The sequence below is a fragment of the Sceloporus undulatus genome, chromosome 5, assembly GCF_019175285.1.
Source record: "Sceloporus undulatus isolate JIND9_A2432 ecotype Alabama chromosome 5, SceUnd_v1.1, whole genome shotgun sequence".
Classification (NCBI taxonomy): Eukaryota; Metazoa; Chordata; class Lepidosauria; order Squamata; family Phrynosomatidae; genus Sceloporus; species Sceloporus undulatus.
In genome coordinates this window covers 123105525-123119697 of record NC_056526.1, presented here as the reverse complement: position 1 = coordinate 123119697, position 14173 = coordinate 123105525, and the positions used below count along the sequence as shown (strand labels likewise).

General features: G+C 40.5%; 1 protein-coding gene across 1 annotated transcript; it reads right to left on the bottom strand.

The window, feature by feature from the left end:
• Positions 1-1577: 1577 nt before the first annotated feature.
• On the bottom strand, positions 1578-12700 carry LOC121931240 (multifunctional protein ADE2). The gene is made up of 9 exons (XM_042468744.1): positions 12542-12700; positions 10837-11034; positions 6174-6352; positions 5648-5827; positions 5443-5556; positions 3901-3984; positions 3626-3806; positions 3309-3467; positions 1578-2170 (listed from the first exon to the last, which is right to left on the bottom strand). Exons 1-9 carry the CDS (start codon positions 12561-12563, stop codon positions 2004-2006), a joined length of 1284 nt encoding a protein of 427 aa, XP_042324678.1. The 5' UTR covers positions 12564-12700; the 3' UTR covers positions 1578-2003.
• Between the last annotated feature and the right edge of the window lie 1473 nt (positions 12701-14173).

Genomic DNA, 14173 nt, shown 5'->3' with positions numbered 1-14173 from the left:
GCAAGCATTATGAACTGCCATAATGGGACTTAGATGGTAGTAGCAGGCTATACCAGGTCACTGACTGCATTCAAAAATGTATGAAGTGGGCATGGAACAGCTGGTAACTTATTCATTAGAATAATCCCGGGGGTGGGGATTAAAACAAATTTGGTGCAGGAGCCATTAGCATTTTATAGAAATACCTTTCTGTGAGGAACTAGAATTGTTTTGAGGAGTAGACTTGATTGGTAGAGAGTTGTGAAATGTTTTAAGTCACCACAGAACTGAATATGTAGACTACAAACTTTCCAGCCATATCCATATAGATCTTTCAAAACTGGAGTTAAGAACTACTTCAGTGCTAGTCGTATATTTTGGCAGGATTGTTTTATGAAATGCATGCTATGACAAGTTACACTCCTCTGAAGAATGTTCCTGATATGAATAGGTACCAAGAATGCTTCAGTTAAAAATTTGAGTAACTGATAGGTGGGACCAAGGATCACCTTTAAAAAAAAAAAAAGAAGAAGAAGAAGAAGCTTCAAACATAAGCTTCAGTTGAAAGCCTTTTATTAAACTGTTGGGTTTGTCATATTTTATTTCCAGTTGCATGTACTTTGAATCATGTATTTAGTCCAGATGTTTTGTATGCTATTCTCTTCATAGTCATCAGAAGGATGAAAGTAATGCAGTCATTATGAATTTCCAGGCATATGATGCGTCAGATGACTCCCCAAACCAACCAAATGGATCAGATGTCTAGTATTTAATGACTTCCAGGTGAAATGTCAGCTGCATCCATTGAAAATAGCAGCAAAGTTCAGCAGGGACATCTTCACGACTTTGATATTAAAACTGATGCAAAGTCCTCTTAGGCAGAGTTAAAACGAGCATGTTGTACCAAACTTGGCGAAATAGCTCCAAAGGATCTTTTTGCAAGTGAAATATGTTTTTGTGTTTACTTTATGCAGCCAGCCATTCCTAACCACCCCAATTTTAGTAACTGCCTCTTCCCTTTTCCCCTCATGGCTCTAATAGGATGATTACATGAATCCCATTACAGTGCTTCCTCGGGTTACGAAATTAATTCGTTCCGCGGCCGCTTTCGTAACCCGAAAAGCCTTCGTAAGCCGAAATGCCATAGGCGCTAATGGGGAAAAGCCGCGATTCCGTGTGAAATAGCGCCGAAAAGCACCAAAAAAATTTTCATAACCCGAAAAAACCTTCGTAACCCGGAACAATTATTTCCTATGGGATTTTTTCGTATCCCGGAAATTTCGTAACCTGGGTATTTCGTATCCCGAGGTACCACTGTATCTTGTTACTGAAAGGCGGCGGGGGGGGGGGGCTTTGAAACAGTCTTAGAAAAGCGGAATATAAATGTGAGGGGGGAAGACTCAAAAAAGGTGTACATATAGGTATAAAGTGTAGGGTGGGTAGGTTATCAAGCAGTTATACATTGCTGTTTTAAACCAGGATATCCATTACGAGTATGTTTAAAACTACTAGGACATAGTGAAGCTATAGATAGTGCCATTCAGGTAAATCTTTCCATGTTTGGTTTATAGATTTTTAAAGAAGACAAAGAAGCATCATTAGAGAAAGCTATTTTTATTCCCAGCTGTAGTGACTTATTTTCTGCATCTTTCTCCTCAGCACAGATAGGTCCACAAGTACCATGCCAAATTACATTCCAGAATAAGGTCATCTTTAGAAACTAGAGTTAAATCTATTTGTTATTGCTAGTTTTTTAATATAAACTTTTGGTAAATCCCTAGTGGACATATTCTCTACAGGATTACACATCAATACACATAACCAGTTTTACTTAATAAGCCATCAAAATAGATCAGTAAGAACTATTCTATAGTAATATTTATATGATGCTGCTTCCAGAGATTATTCTTCAGTTGTTTGGAAGAAAGATCTCACCTGTAGAGTCATTGTTAGCATCTGAGAAAAGTAATTTCTTGTTATGACAAGCGTTCTTGTATTAGGAATGATACACCAACAGAAGCCATCTATGCAGTGTCTTCTCTCATCTTTTTGTCAGCCTGCTTCAAGGAGATCCATGTATTCAACATACTTGATCGCAGCTTGGCCCAAACTAAGTGATTATTCAGCCCAAAAACCTGAGCAGCAAACTGTGCAGCACCTTCAGGTGAAAGAACAGTGGAACAACCAAGACCTGTTTAAGAAGAGAAAAGATAGTATAGCTGTCAATGAGATATTTATAGAATATGTCCAGTGTGCATATCACCTTAATTCCATGGGTAAAAATTCAGATAAGCATTTCATCTGAAAGAGCTTACAGATAACATGAGATGAAATGGGCAAGATGAGCATTGTAACTAACCTAGTTACATACTAGTTTGCAATTACAGACAAGGGTTGGTATTCTACATCAACTACTCTCTCCTCCCCTCAAGCCTTGATGGAAACCACACAGAATGGACCTGCTTCTCCCCAATGCAGCTGATGCCTGATAAAATAGGCTGGGGCAGGGAGTTATGATCATGGCAATGTCGCAATCATGACTTAAGTGATCATGAATATTGAGCAGTTACCATCCATAACACTGGTTTCACAATTGCTACTTATGAAACCAGACATCAGCTGCATAGAAAGAAGGAGGTCAATCTGCCAGCAATCAGAGCATGGGGGAATGATGTTGAGTTGGGGCCAGGAGAAGTTACTGAAGTTGCTGATAGAATACTGGGCAAGGTTTTTAAGGAGTTTAATGTAGTTACACAAATATGAGAGGTTTAACAACAAGAGACTAGTAGAAGATAGCTCAAACTTGCTTTGACTCAATACTGATTATCTGTTCTATATCTATATTTTAATCACATTTTGAGATGTGAAAATGCCAGTTTACCCTGACAGCTTCAGAAAAAATTAGGTTTTATTGGTAATATCTGCTAAATGCAGAAAACCGATTTGAGGTTTCCCTGACACTGTTCATCACAACTCATATTTCTTGTTGCCCTGATCTCTATTTTTTAAAGCTTTTGCTCAAGCCATGAACCATAAGAAGAATAAAACGTATGTTGATTAAAACCACACGTGCAAGAAGGGAAAAGTTGATCAATAGGTAGGATACAATATGCATGCCCAAAAGTAGAGTATCAGGTAAGTATAGCAGATTTGGTTCTCCAAGGATGTGGTCCTGTGCATGTTTCCTTTGAGGTGATCTCCACTGAAAGTGCAAAATTAAGATCACAGTTCTACTGCCATTAGGCTAGTGACCTGTTTGGGCTTAAAGCATGCCATGCGTCTTTGAAAATAACTTGTTTGTTGTGAAGCATTCAAGGATGACAACTTACCACTGGGCAGCCTCAGTGATGACCATATATCCTGAGCACCCCAATCTCCTGACAGTGGGGGACAGTTGATAACAGGATATGCAGTGTTTCCAGACATCACAGGTCCCAATCCATTGCTTCTCCCAGCCACTGCTATGAACACTGTAGGAATGCCATCACCTGGTAACATGTAAAATGTACAGTATTAATACCACACCTCCCAAAGAAAACCCAGTTCTGTATTCTTTATTGGATACATGAAAGTGGGTGGGTGGCACATAGCAAAATTACTATTTTGCTGAAATAGGATTAGGTTTATGAATACAAATTCAGTTTACCTTCATATTCAGCTTTGATTCTTAGTGTCTCATCTGGTCCTTTATGAGCAGAAGTCACCCGTAACTCACAAGGAATACCAAAGTTTCCACATGCCTTTTTAATCTTCTCACAGTGAGCAAGATCTGAAGTTGAGCCCATAAGCACAACCACTCTGCCTTGGCTCTGCGGTTTCAGCAACAGCTAGCAGAAAGGAAAGTCAAAGGGCAAATTAAAAAAATACTGGAGAAGACAGACAAAAGTTAATTAGCTGTTTTATGAAAGTTGTTGTGAATACCTCCACTCTTTCAGCCACCCATTCAAAGTTTCTTTTCACCATTTGCAATGCTTCAGGAGTTACTTCTTTGAGATCACGGTATGACTAAAAGACACGAGAAAAACAACAAAATATTGTATAATTCAGAAGATGTGCTTGTTTCATAGCTACTGAGGCAGCATGTGTATGCACTTTCATCAAAATACTACAGAACTGTTTAACTGATCTGTATAGCTAGTATACAGATCTCCTTTGGACATCTTCAAAAAGAGTCTGGAAAGATCACAGTTCCACTGCACATTAGAGTAGTGACTTGTTGGGGCTTATCGGTAAGCCTGTTGCAGTTGCTCTAACTAGAAATTCTGCACTGAGCAGGGAACTGGGTTTAATGGCCCACATGGCCCCTTCAACTCTAATCCTATGTTCCTGGACCTACTAACATCACTTGGAAACTAGGTCCAAAACCATGTAGAACCCCGTGACAGCAACGCAGATAAACATAAGAGTTAGTGGAAATGTGGCACTGTTGCTCACCCAGCTCCACTATTATCTCTGCAAAGTGATCTATAGCATCAAGAAAAATGGAGCAGACACATAAAAGACTAAAAAACAGCACAAAGCCAATGTGCTCAAAAATTAATTTCCTACCATTTGTTAAGACCATTCCATCATATTATGATATATTTGCATGAAATATATAAAGTTATTGGTATAGGTTGAGAAGCTAGCTTAAATATATGTACACTCCAATAGCTGTGCCATTTTTAGTCACAACATTTGGATTAAAAGTCACAATGACCAAAGTCACCAAAGGCATCATGAAACAATGTTAAAATGGTGAAAACACCTAACAAATAAAATACTTTCAGTGCAGGTTTCTTATATTGTTTAGCTATGATATTGCTATTTTCAAATATCTCTACAATCTAAGTTTTAAATCGTTAGAATAATAATTTTGTCCACAGTAGACCAATTCTGCTAAAATAAATTTCTTTTATTGGTGCCAAAGTATCAATAAAGTGTTTGTAAAGTAGAAAATAGGGAAAGACTTTGGGGGGAAAATATCTAAGGAGCATTCAGAAAGTAGTCCCAACTTTCCATCAAGTGAATATTGATAATTGTTCCTGACCACTGACCATACAGGGTGGGATTTATGGGAGCTGAGGTTTGAATCACCTGGATGTAAAGATTGACAACCACAGCTCTATAAAACAGATTTCTCTCCTCTCATAGCCAACTGTGAAACTTCAATAAGAATTCACCACCAGAATTGCATACAGAATTTCCAGGACAACAGATCTGGGTTAGGGTAATTACCCCTTTTTGTTTCTGTGTGCCTTCAAGTCATTTCCGATTTATGGTGACTAAGGTAAACCTATCATGAGATTTTCTGGGGCTGAGAGTGACTTGCCCAAAGTCACCCTGTGGGTTTTCCAAGCAGGGAACTGGCCCCTGAACTCCAGAGTAGTCCAATGCTCAAACTGGCTCAACTACCCCTCTGAAAAAAAATCCTAATTGTGGTTTAACACTGGTTAAGTTCCCAAAAACGCAGCATAAAATTACCTGTTTGTCTTTCTGCTGTCTTCTGTCTCCAGATGGCCACAACCTCCAAGAATCATTATCAATGACATCAGCAAGAACAATCTCTTTAGTCACTACATTAACACCAAACTCAACCTAAAAACATCAAACAGAAAAGTTACCTGAAGCCAGGCATTATACCGCTCCTTTGGAAACAGATTTTGATTCAGAACAACATTTTTCATACCTTCATGTCTACTAAAGTACAGTTCTGAGGCTGCCATGCTTTCTCAAGTATTTCAAAAATTGCTTGGGTAGACTGGGCCATAATATCAACTTCAGTTTGTCCAATTTCAAGGCCAGCAAACCGGAATTTACTTTCAATAAGTTGCTCTTCAGACCACTGTGGATCGTTTGCTGCATCATCCTGGAAAATAAACAGCAAAAATCATTTAGATTTTCATAACATCCACTGAGTGGAAATGAACTGGAAAGTCTCACATGCACTTTAAAACATTTATTATATAAATGTACCATTTCTTAGTTAATGTGGTGCCACCGGTGGGCTTAAAAAACAATTATTTTATTTAAAAAAAAATTAAATTAAAACTCCAACTCAAATACAGTGTTTCAGAAGAAAACCTTTTGTATTAGAAAGCTTAGTTTTTTCAAAGAATAAGAATTCCAAAAACAATATTAATATTAGCTGATGATTTTTGCAAAGTGGTATTTTATTACCAGTATTACATCCAAGGTACATCTGTGTAACCCACCTTATAAAACATCTCAATTTTAGGTGGGTAAAATCTGTAGCCTTCCTTGACACCAGGGTTTCTTTTCAGGAACGAACCTGTAGCAATTCTCCTACAAACCCATTCAATTGGAATCATTTCACAATGACCAGATATAAATGCTGTTTCACTATGCTTTCTCACAAAAGCTGTTTTGATTCCTGGAGGAATAAATAAATGAAACCATAAATTAAATGTGTTTATAAAATTAAAGGGTTGAGAATAAAACATATAATCTGTATATTGCCATCATGTACAAAATATTTATGTGCAAAATTAGTTAGCCACAGCAACTTGCACAATAACACAATAATCACTTGCAAAAGCATAGAAAGGTAAAAAGCATCTGGAAAGGGTCAAAAAGTATAGAAATAAGCCATAAAGAACTACTTGAGGAAATAATTTTGAGAAGGAACACAGTGAAATCACCTGCCCTGCACTACCAGTCGCATGGACCTGAATTAGACCTAGAGCAAAACCCCAAGCATGGGTTTGAAACCTACCTTTTAATGGAATGTGTTTGACTACACTGTGAACAGAAGAGTAAATTTATTTCAGTATAGTTAATAATTGTATGTCCTGTCTATGGCTAATAAGAATTTGTTCCAGATGATGAGGCAGTGTTTACTGGAAGGGGATTTTGGTTTTCAGAACTATACATGGTTACATTTTCAATGTTAAGTTCATAAATAAGATTTAATACTTTTATCTACTCATTACTATTGTTCTTGTTGTTTTATTTACTTGTATCCCAGCTTTCTCCAAATATAGGGACTCAAGGTGGCAACAGCAAATTTAAAACAATACAATTTAAAATAACAGAAAAGCATTAAAATGAATAAATATAACATTTTAAAAAACCAAACAATTTTAGGTCAAAATGATTATTTATTAAAATTTAAAATATAAAAAAACTCTAAAGAATATGTGTTCACTGGATATTATATATATCCAGATAAACAAGTACAGTATTGCATTTTTTGCTTTCTATAATACAATCTGTTTGGCATCCATTTGTGACTCTTTGACCAAACCTATTAGCTACCATCAAGAAACCAGACAGCAGGATGTTATTGCTGCCTTGGCAGCTAGTCCTGTCAAAGTCCTGGTTGATCTCTGGACTTGAGAAATGACTAGGGGAATTGACATGATCACTCCTAAGCATCCCATCTCACGGAGTGGAGCTAAACCAGTCCCTTGATTTTCTAAGGAACTGGCAGCAATGAAGTGAACAAGATGGATACTAGAGCAACAGGAGCGGAAAACTCAAGAGTGAATCCGACTGAAAACAGGCTAAAACCTATCAGAAGACATATGGTGATGCTACAGAAGCAGCAAAAGGCTTTTCTGACTAAAACAATTGGAGCTGCCTGCACATAACCGCTCAGTTGAGCTGTTTCAGGTGGTCAGGGATCTGCTACGATCTGATCCTGAGGAGAATGTAATCCACTCAACAGCTCATTGTGAAGAATTTGCCCACCATTTTGCTGATAAAATCACTCGGAGTCGCTCTGACTTAGATGCCAGAGTTCATACAGTTTCAGTGGATGTAACCTTGGCTCCTGCTTGTCCAGTATTAATGGATACTCTTCCATCTGTGCAGCCTGATGATGTGGACAGGATCCCTGCAGAGGTGAGAGCCACCACATGTGTACTAGACCCTTGCCCTTCCTAGCTAATTAAACAGGCCAGAGGAGGACTACCTGTTTACAGCAACACAGGGTTCCAACATGCCTAAAAGAGGCTGTGGTAAGACCTCTTTTGGGGAAAAAAAAAAACTTCCTTGGATCCTACTGTACTAGATAATTACAGACCAGTCTCCAACTTTCCATCTTTGGGCAAGGTGCTGGAGCGTGTGGTGGTCTCTCAACTCCAGGGGTTCCTGGATGAGACGGATCCTTGTCAGTCCGTTTTCAGACCTGGCTATGGGACAGAAACCGCTTTGGTCGCCTTGGTGGATGATTTACACAGGGAAATAGACAGGGGGAGTGTGTCCCTGTTGATTCTACTGGATCTATCAGTGGTTTTTGATACCATCAACTATGGTTTTCAATACCATTAACCTTCTAAATCACCTCTCTGGGATGGAGTTTAGAGGCACTATTCTACAGTGGTTCCATTCTTTCTTGGAGGAGCATTCTCAGAAGCTGGGAGATCCCAGTTCTGTCCCCTATGATTTTTAATATCTACATAAAATCACTTGGTGGTTACCTGTACATTGATAATACATGTACCCAGCTTTATCACTCCTTTCCAGTTAATTCCAAGAAAGCTGTTTCGGTCCTAAACCAGTGTCTGGCCGCTGTAATGGACTGGATGAGGGCAATCAAACAAGCTTAATGCAGACAAGACAGAGGTGCTTCTGGTCAGACGAAAGACAGATCCAGAAATAGGGATTCAGCCTGTGTTAGATGGGGTCACACTCCCTCTGAAAACTCAGATTCATAGTTTGGGGGCACTTCTGGATTCAGCACTGAGCCTGGAAGCCCAGGTATCAGTGGTGAACTAGAGTGCTTTTGCACAGCTCAAATTCGTGCAGCAACTTCTCCGTTCCTGGAGAAGTCAGAACTGGCCACGGTGGTATACACCTTAGTTACATCCCATCTGGATTATTGTAATGCACTCTACGTGGGGCTGCCTTTGAAAAGTGCTCAGAAACTTCAGCTGCAGCCAGGCTGTTAACTGGAGCAGGCTACAGGGAGCATACAACTCTGTTGTTGCAACAGCTTCGTTGGCTGCCAGTCTGTTTCCGAGCACAATTGAAAGTGCTGGTTTTGACCTATAAAGCTCTATATGGCTTGGGTCCAGGCTATTTTAAGGACCATATCTCCCTGTACAAGCCCCCCAGAGTATTGAGATCATTGGGAGGCCCTTCCCACCACCCTCTCAGGCATGTTTGGTGGGAACGAGAGAGAGGGCCTTCTCAGTGGCTGCTCCCAAGCTTTGGAACTCCCTCCCAAGAGAGGCCAGGATGGCGTCATTCCTACTATGTTATATTTTCCCACTGTGTCCCTCCACATTCTAGCAGTGTTTCGTAATGTCACATATGGTACAGAAATTCCACCTTTTGGGATCTTGGGTAAGAGTAGGGAATTTCAAAAGACTGATAACCTTGCTCAAGAGGATGCTCAGTGAAGTTTATTTTCAACCTTTGTACTCCCAAAGAACCCATGTAATTGAGGGGCGGGGGGTGGGATAAATGGATGATGTTCCATTTGAAACAGTGGAAGGAAGGAAAACATTCACCAGTAAATAATTCATGGGGAAACATTTCAGAGCAGGAGCGCTCCAAATAAGTTAAATTTTAAACCATAAAGGTTACTCAGTACTAAGATTTGATCATAGTGCACTGATATGAAGCAATTTTGAGAGGCTCATCCTGATAAACTGATACAGGATGGGCTGGATTAGAAGTGCTAAGTCTGGGACATTTTATAACCCACAAGGCATACAATATATATTCCTGCGGACTTATAATTTTTTTGTACTTGAAGCTACTGTTATAGTATCAGAGAATGGACATGCCTCATTCCAGAGGTGGGGGGAGGGAAAGAGCCTGAAAGATAGCTGAATTGTAGGATGGAATTGGTTATTCCCAATTAGAATAGATCCATTTCATCAATTGTTGAATTAAGGGTCAATGTGTAGGGAAATCCAACTGATTCAATGGCTCTCCTTTAGTTGGGACTTTAGGCTTTTAAAAATGAACAAAAAAACTGTTTAAAAATCTATTTGTCAGATCACATGTAGTGTTCAGGCTAGGAACTGACTAATTCAAATCACATCGGAGCTACAAATTAATTAGTGGTTCTAACCATTCTCTCTCACACACACGTTCCTCTGCTCCATCTTCAGTATGATATTTTTTTAAAGGCTTGTCTACCAAGATTGTTCCTGTGAAGTACTTTCAAATGCTGAAATACCTATATAAAAGCTAAGACACGATCATGATTTTGGAAAGCTCATTTTGGCCAGTGCTAAGAGTTTCAAGTTTTTGAAGTCGAAGGATTTCATGGCTAGCATCCATAGGGTTTTTTTTGTGTGTGTGTGTGTGGGTTTTTCGGGCTATGTGGCCATGTTCTAGAAGAGTTTGTTTCTGACGTTTCGCCAGCATCTGCAGCTGGCATCTTCTCTGAAGATGGCCACATAGCCCTAAAAACCCACAAAAAACTATAGTTTCATGTTTCTTTTCATTTTGTTTGGCTAGAAGAAAGGCATAATGGTGTCTTAAATCCTACTGCCTAAGCTTTCAGTTTTGTCTCTAAATGTCATTACAAGTACTAAAACAATGCTTCTTCGGCTATCTGGTGTGGGTTACCAGTAATTATTTTCTCCCAATATGCCAAGGACCAGTACCATATTTGTATCCACTTGCTACTTGTTTCTTTCCTGGAAACTAACCAGGGACTGACAGCTAACAGCTCATGGGCTGACACAGACCCTAGGAACCACCACTTTAATAGCACTGTACCAGACAACATTATGTATTTCAGGAGACCTATCTCTGATGACTGAGACCATTTTTCCCACCACATTTTGCTGGGGACAGGGAGTATATTAGTATACTTTTCATTCTAAAGCTGCCAGGAAGAGAAATAATCAGTTTTATTGTCTGCAGTTCAGCCCAAGAATTCCCAAATCTTACCAGCTTCCTTTAGCAACTGAAACACAGTGCATGTTGTGGTATTTGAAATTGCAGCCTTCCCCTCCATGAGATCCTTTCTAGCTGCATTTCCAGCAGTTATCTGGTCTTTTGATTGTAAGAGAACGCATCCAGGGAGGCTGGGCAATTCATAAACCTCCTTTGTTTTCCCTTCATTTATTTTTTTGCCTAGCTTAAGTTCTGCAGAAAGATGGAAAAACAGTTGTCAAGTTTTGCAGCCTGCTTTGATATGTGTAAACTTTTTTAGTACAGTCTTAACAATAATAAGGCATTCAATTTAATCTTCACAGTACAATATTTTTCACATTTACTCAAAGGTACATTCTTCTGTATCCAGTGGAGTTTACTCCAAGGTAAATGTGTACAGGATTGCTGCCTCTACGACTTAAATAAAGCAGTAACACATATGCTATGGCGTGTCAAAGATCACAGTTCAATAAATTTGTTTGTGTATATTGTAAGGCTAAATACGGTTAGAATTTTGTCAATGTCCACTGAAGCAAGCAAAGAAATATCTGAGACTGCAAAGAAATTTCATGTAACAATACTGATGAATCTTGCTTACAGAATTGTTCTGTTACAATTCTGAAACAGCTCATATGTCTGGTTGGCTGAGACCCTAAACAAGAAGACCTGAATATTTAGATATATATTTAGATAATGGAATCTTAGTAAAGTTTACAGTCAGCACTTCCAGCAGATAAAGCATGCACATTACATGCAGATCGTCACATCTGACAGTCACATGCACGTGTACATCGGAGTGCATTAGACCGTACAAGTGTTTGCAGCCTTCCTTGCACACATGTAGCGTGTACAAAACAGGAATTCTGTGGTGCTCGGCATTATCACCCCCTGACTATTAAGACAGCTTCAGACTAAGCAAATGAAGTGAAAACTGGTTCCAGGAGGCTCATGACAGGCAATATAAAAGCCAGTTTTTCCAGAAAAATGCAAGTTCCTCCCAGCAATACACACTGCACACAGAATGAGGTGGTGGGACTCCCAAGAAGATATAGGTAGACTATGGTCCAAAACACATTGCAAAAATAATCCACTTTGAGACCGCTTTAACTGCCCTGGATCAATGCTAGGGAATCCTGGGAACTGTTGTTTTGTGAGACATTTAGCCTTCTCTGTCAGAGAGCTCTGGTGCCACAATAAACTACAGTTTATCCAAACCAGGATCCCCTCGTCTCCACCCAGGGTGACCAGACGTCCTCCTTTTCTAGGACTTGTTCTCCATTCCAAGCCTTGTGGTCAGGAGGAATGCCAAAACATCCTCCATTTTGTGCATGAGCATGCTTCTCTCTAGTAGTTTTCTCAGCACTGTAGGAAATGGGAGAAGATCCCCTCATCTACCCACAGTGACCAGACATCCTCCTTTTCCAGGACATGTCCTTCATTTCAATGATGTGTCCAGGAGGAATGCCAAAAACGTCCTCCATTTCGAGGAGGAGGACCAAGAAGCATGGAGGTCCATCTCTCTCTCTGGGGGGTGCTTTGTGGTTTGCTCTTGCTGTCCTCCTCCTTTCTACTTGCTGGGCTTCCCCCACATTTTGCAGGGCCTGGTTCTCCTTGGGCCCCAAGGAGAGCAGAGAGAAGGGGCTACTACATCTGGATTGACATCTAAATCCAAGCCAGAGAAAAAAGGCAGGCAAAGGCCTTCATTGACTGACTGACTCACCTGAGGACTGGATTGGAGGCATGGCAGCGATGGAGGCAGCAGCTGGAGGCACCTAGGAGGCAAAAAGGGCAAAGAGAAAAAAGGTGAGAAGGAAGAAGAGGCACTGGGCAGGGTTTGCAAGAGAAAGACCCAAGAGAGGGAGGACTAGGCAGGACTAGGGCTGCCTAAGGAAAGGGGGCAGTGGCCAAAGAGGGGTGGAGAGAGGATCCCCCCCCCAAAGCCCTCCAATGGCTGCAAACACTCCCCACTTTCTCTCCCCCCACTTTTTCCTTTCCAGGGAGGAGAGAAAGGGAAGCAAAAGAGGCTGCAAACTGCAAAACTCTCCAATCTGAAGCAAGCTTTTTGCAACACCCTTCGCCCCAGACCAACCCTAGTCTGGAGCCAGGCAGGCACCGCCTTCCACCCCAAAAAAGCAACGTTTAAACTTTAACTCCCAACTTTTCAGAACGTTTCCCCTTCAGTTCTTCGCTTTTTCTCTTCAGCAACCTTTCCTCTCCACTGCCAAGCCCTCCTGCGTCCACACTGGAGAAATAACCCGGTTTGGTACCGCTTTCACTCTTATCTGGCTCAAGGCTATGGAGTTGGAGTTTGTTGTGGAGGAGTTTCAAAATGTCCTCCGCCTCTGGAGCATGGCGCAGAGGAGCTGCACGAGTTCCTTTGTGGGTGGGGGTTGTTTTGAGCTTGTATTGGGCCACCTCCTCCATCCCCCCCCCGAATGCCTTGCCTTTGGGGACCCCCTGGGGGTCAGGCTGGGGCAAAGGTGTCCCCAGACCCGGGCAGAACAAGGGGGAAGGCTGCTGCTTCCTTCCTTCCTTCCTTCTTTCCAATCGGGAAACTGCATGGAAACTTTATTTCCATGAAGAGATACAAAGTCAAGCCTTTCAGGAAAAGGCACCTAAAAGTCCCCTCAAGGCACCAGACTGAGAGGGAAGAAGCCAGAAGTGGAGGACAGGTCCTAGAAAAGGAGGACACCCCCGTCTCTCTCTTAATCTCTTTCTCTATATGTGTGTGTATGTCATATATACAGTATATGTGTTTTGTGTGTGTGTATATGTGTGTGTATATATATATATAAGAGTCTTATACAGTATATGTGTGTATGTATATATACACACATATATACTGTATATGAGACGTGTGTATATATATGTGTGTGTGTATACAGTACACACATATGAGACGTATGTGTATGTGTATATATATACACATATATGAGACGTGTATATATATATGTGTGTGTATATATATATATACAAACAGTACACACACATATACGAGACATAGGTGTATATGTGTGTGTATATACATACACATATATACATATATATTATATGAGACGTATGTATATATGTGTGTGTGTATATATATATATATATATATACATACAGTACACACACATATGATACATATGTGTATGTGTGTGCATATACACACACACATATATATATAAATATACTGTATATTATATGAGACTTATGTGTATATGTGTGTGTATATACACACATACAAGCACCCCCTGACTCTGCCCTCCCCTCCCTTTGGGTGCCTGTGTGAAGAGAAGGAGGCAGGCCAGAGGGGTGGGGAATCATCCTGGAGGCCGACGCCCCCCGCCCCTTCCTCCTCCTCGCCCAC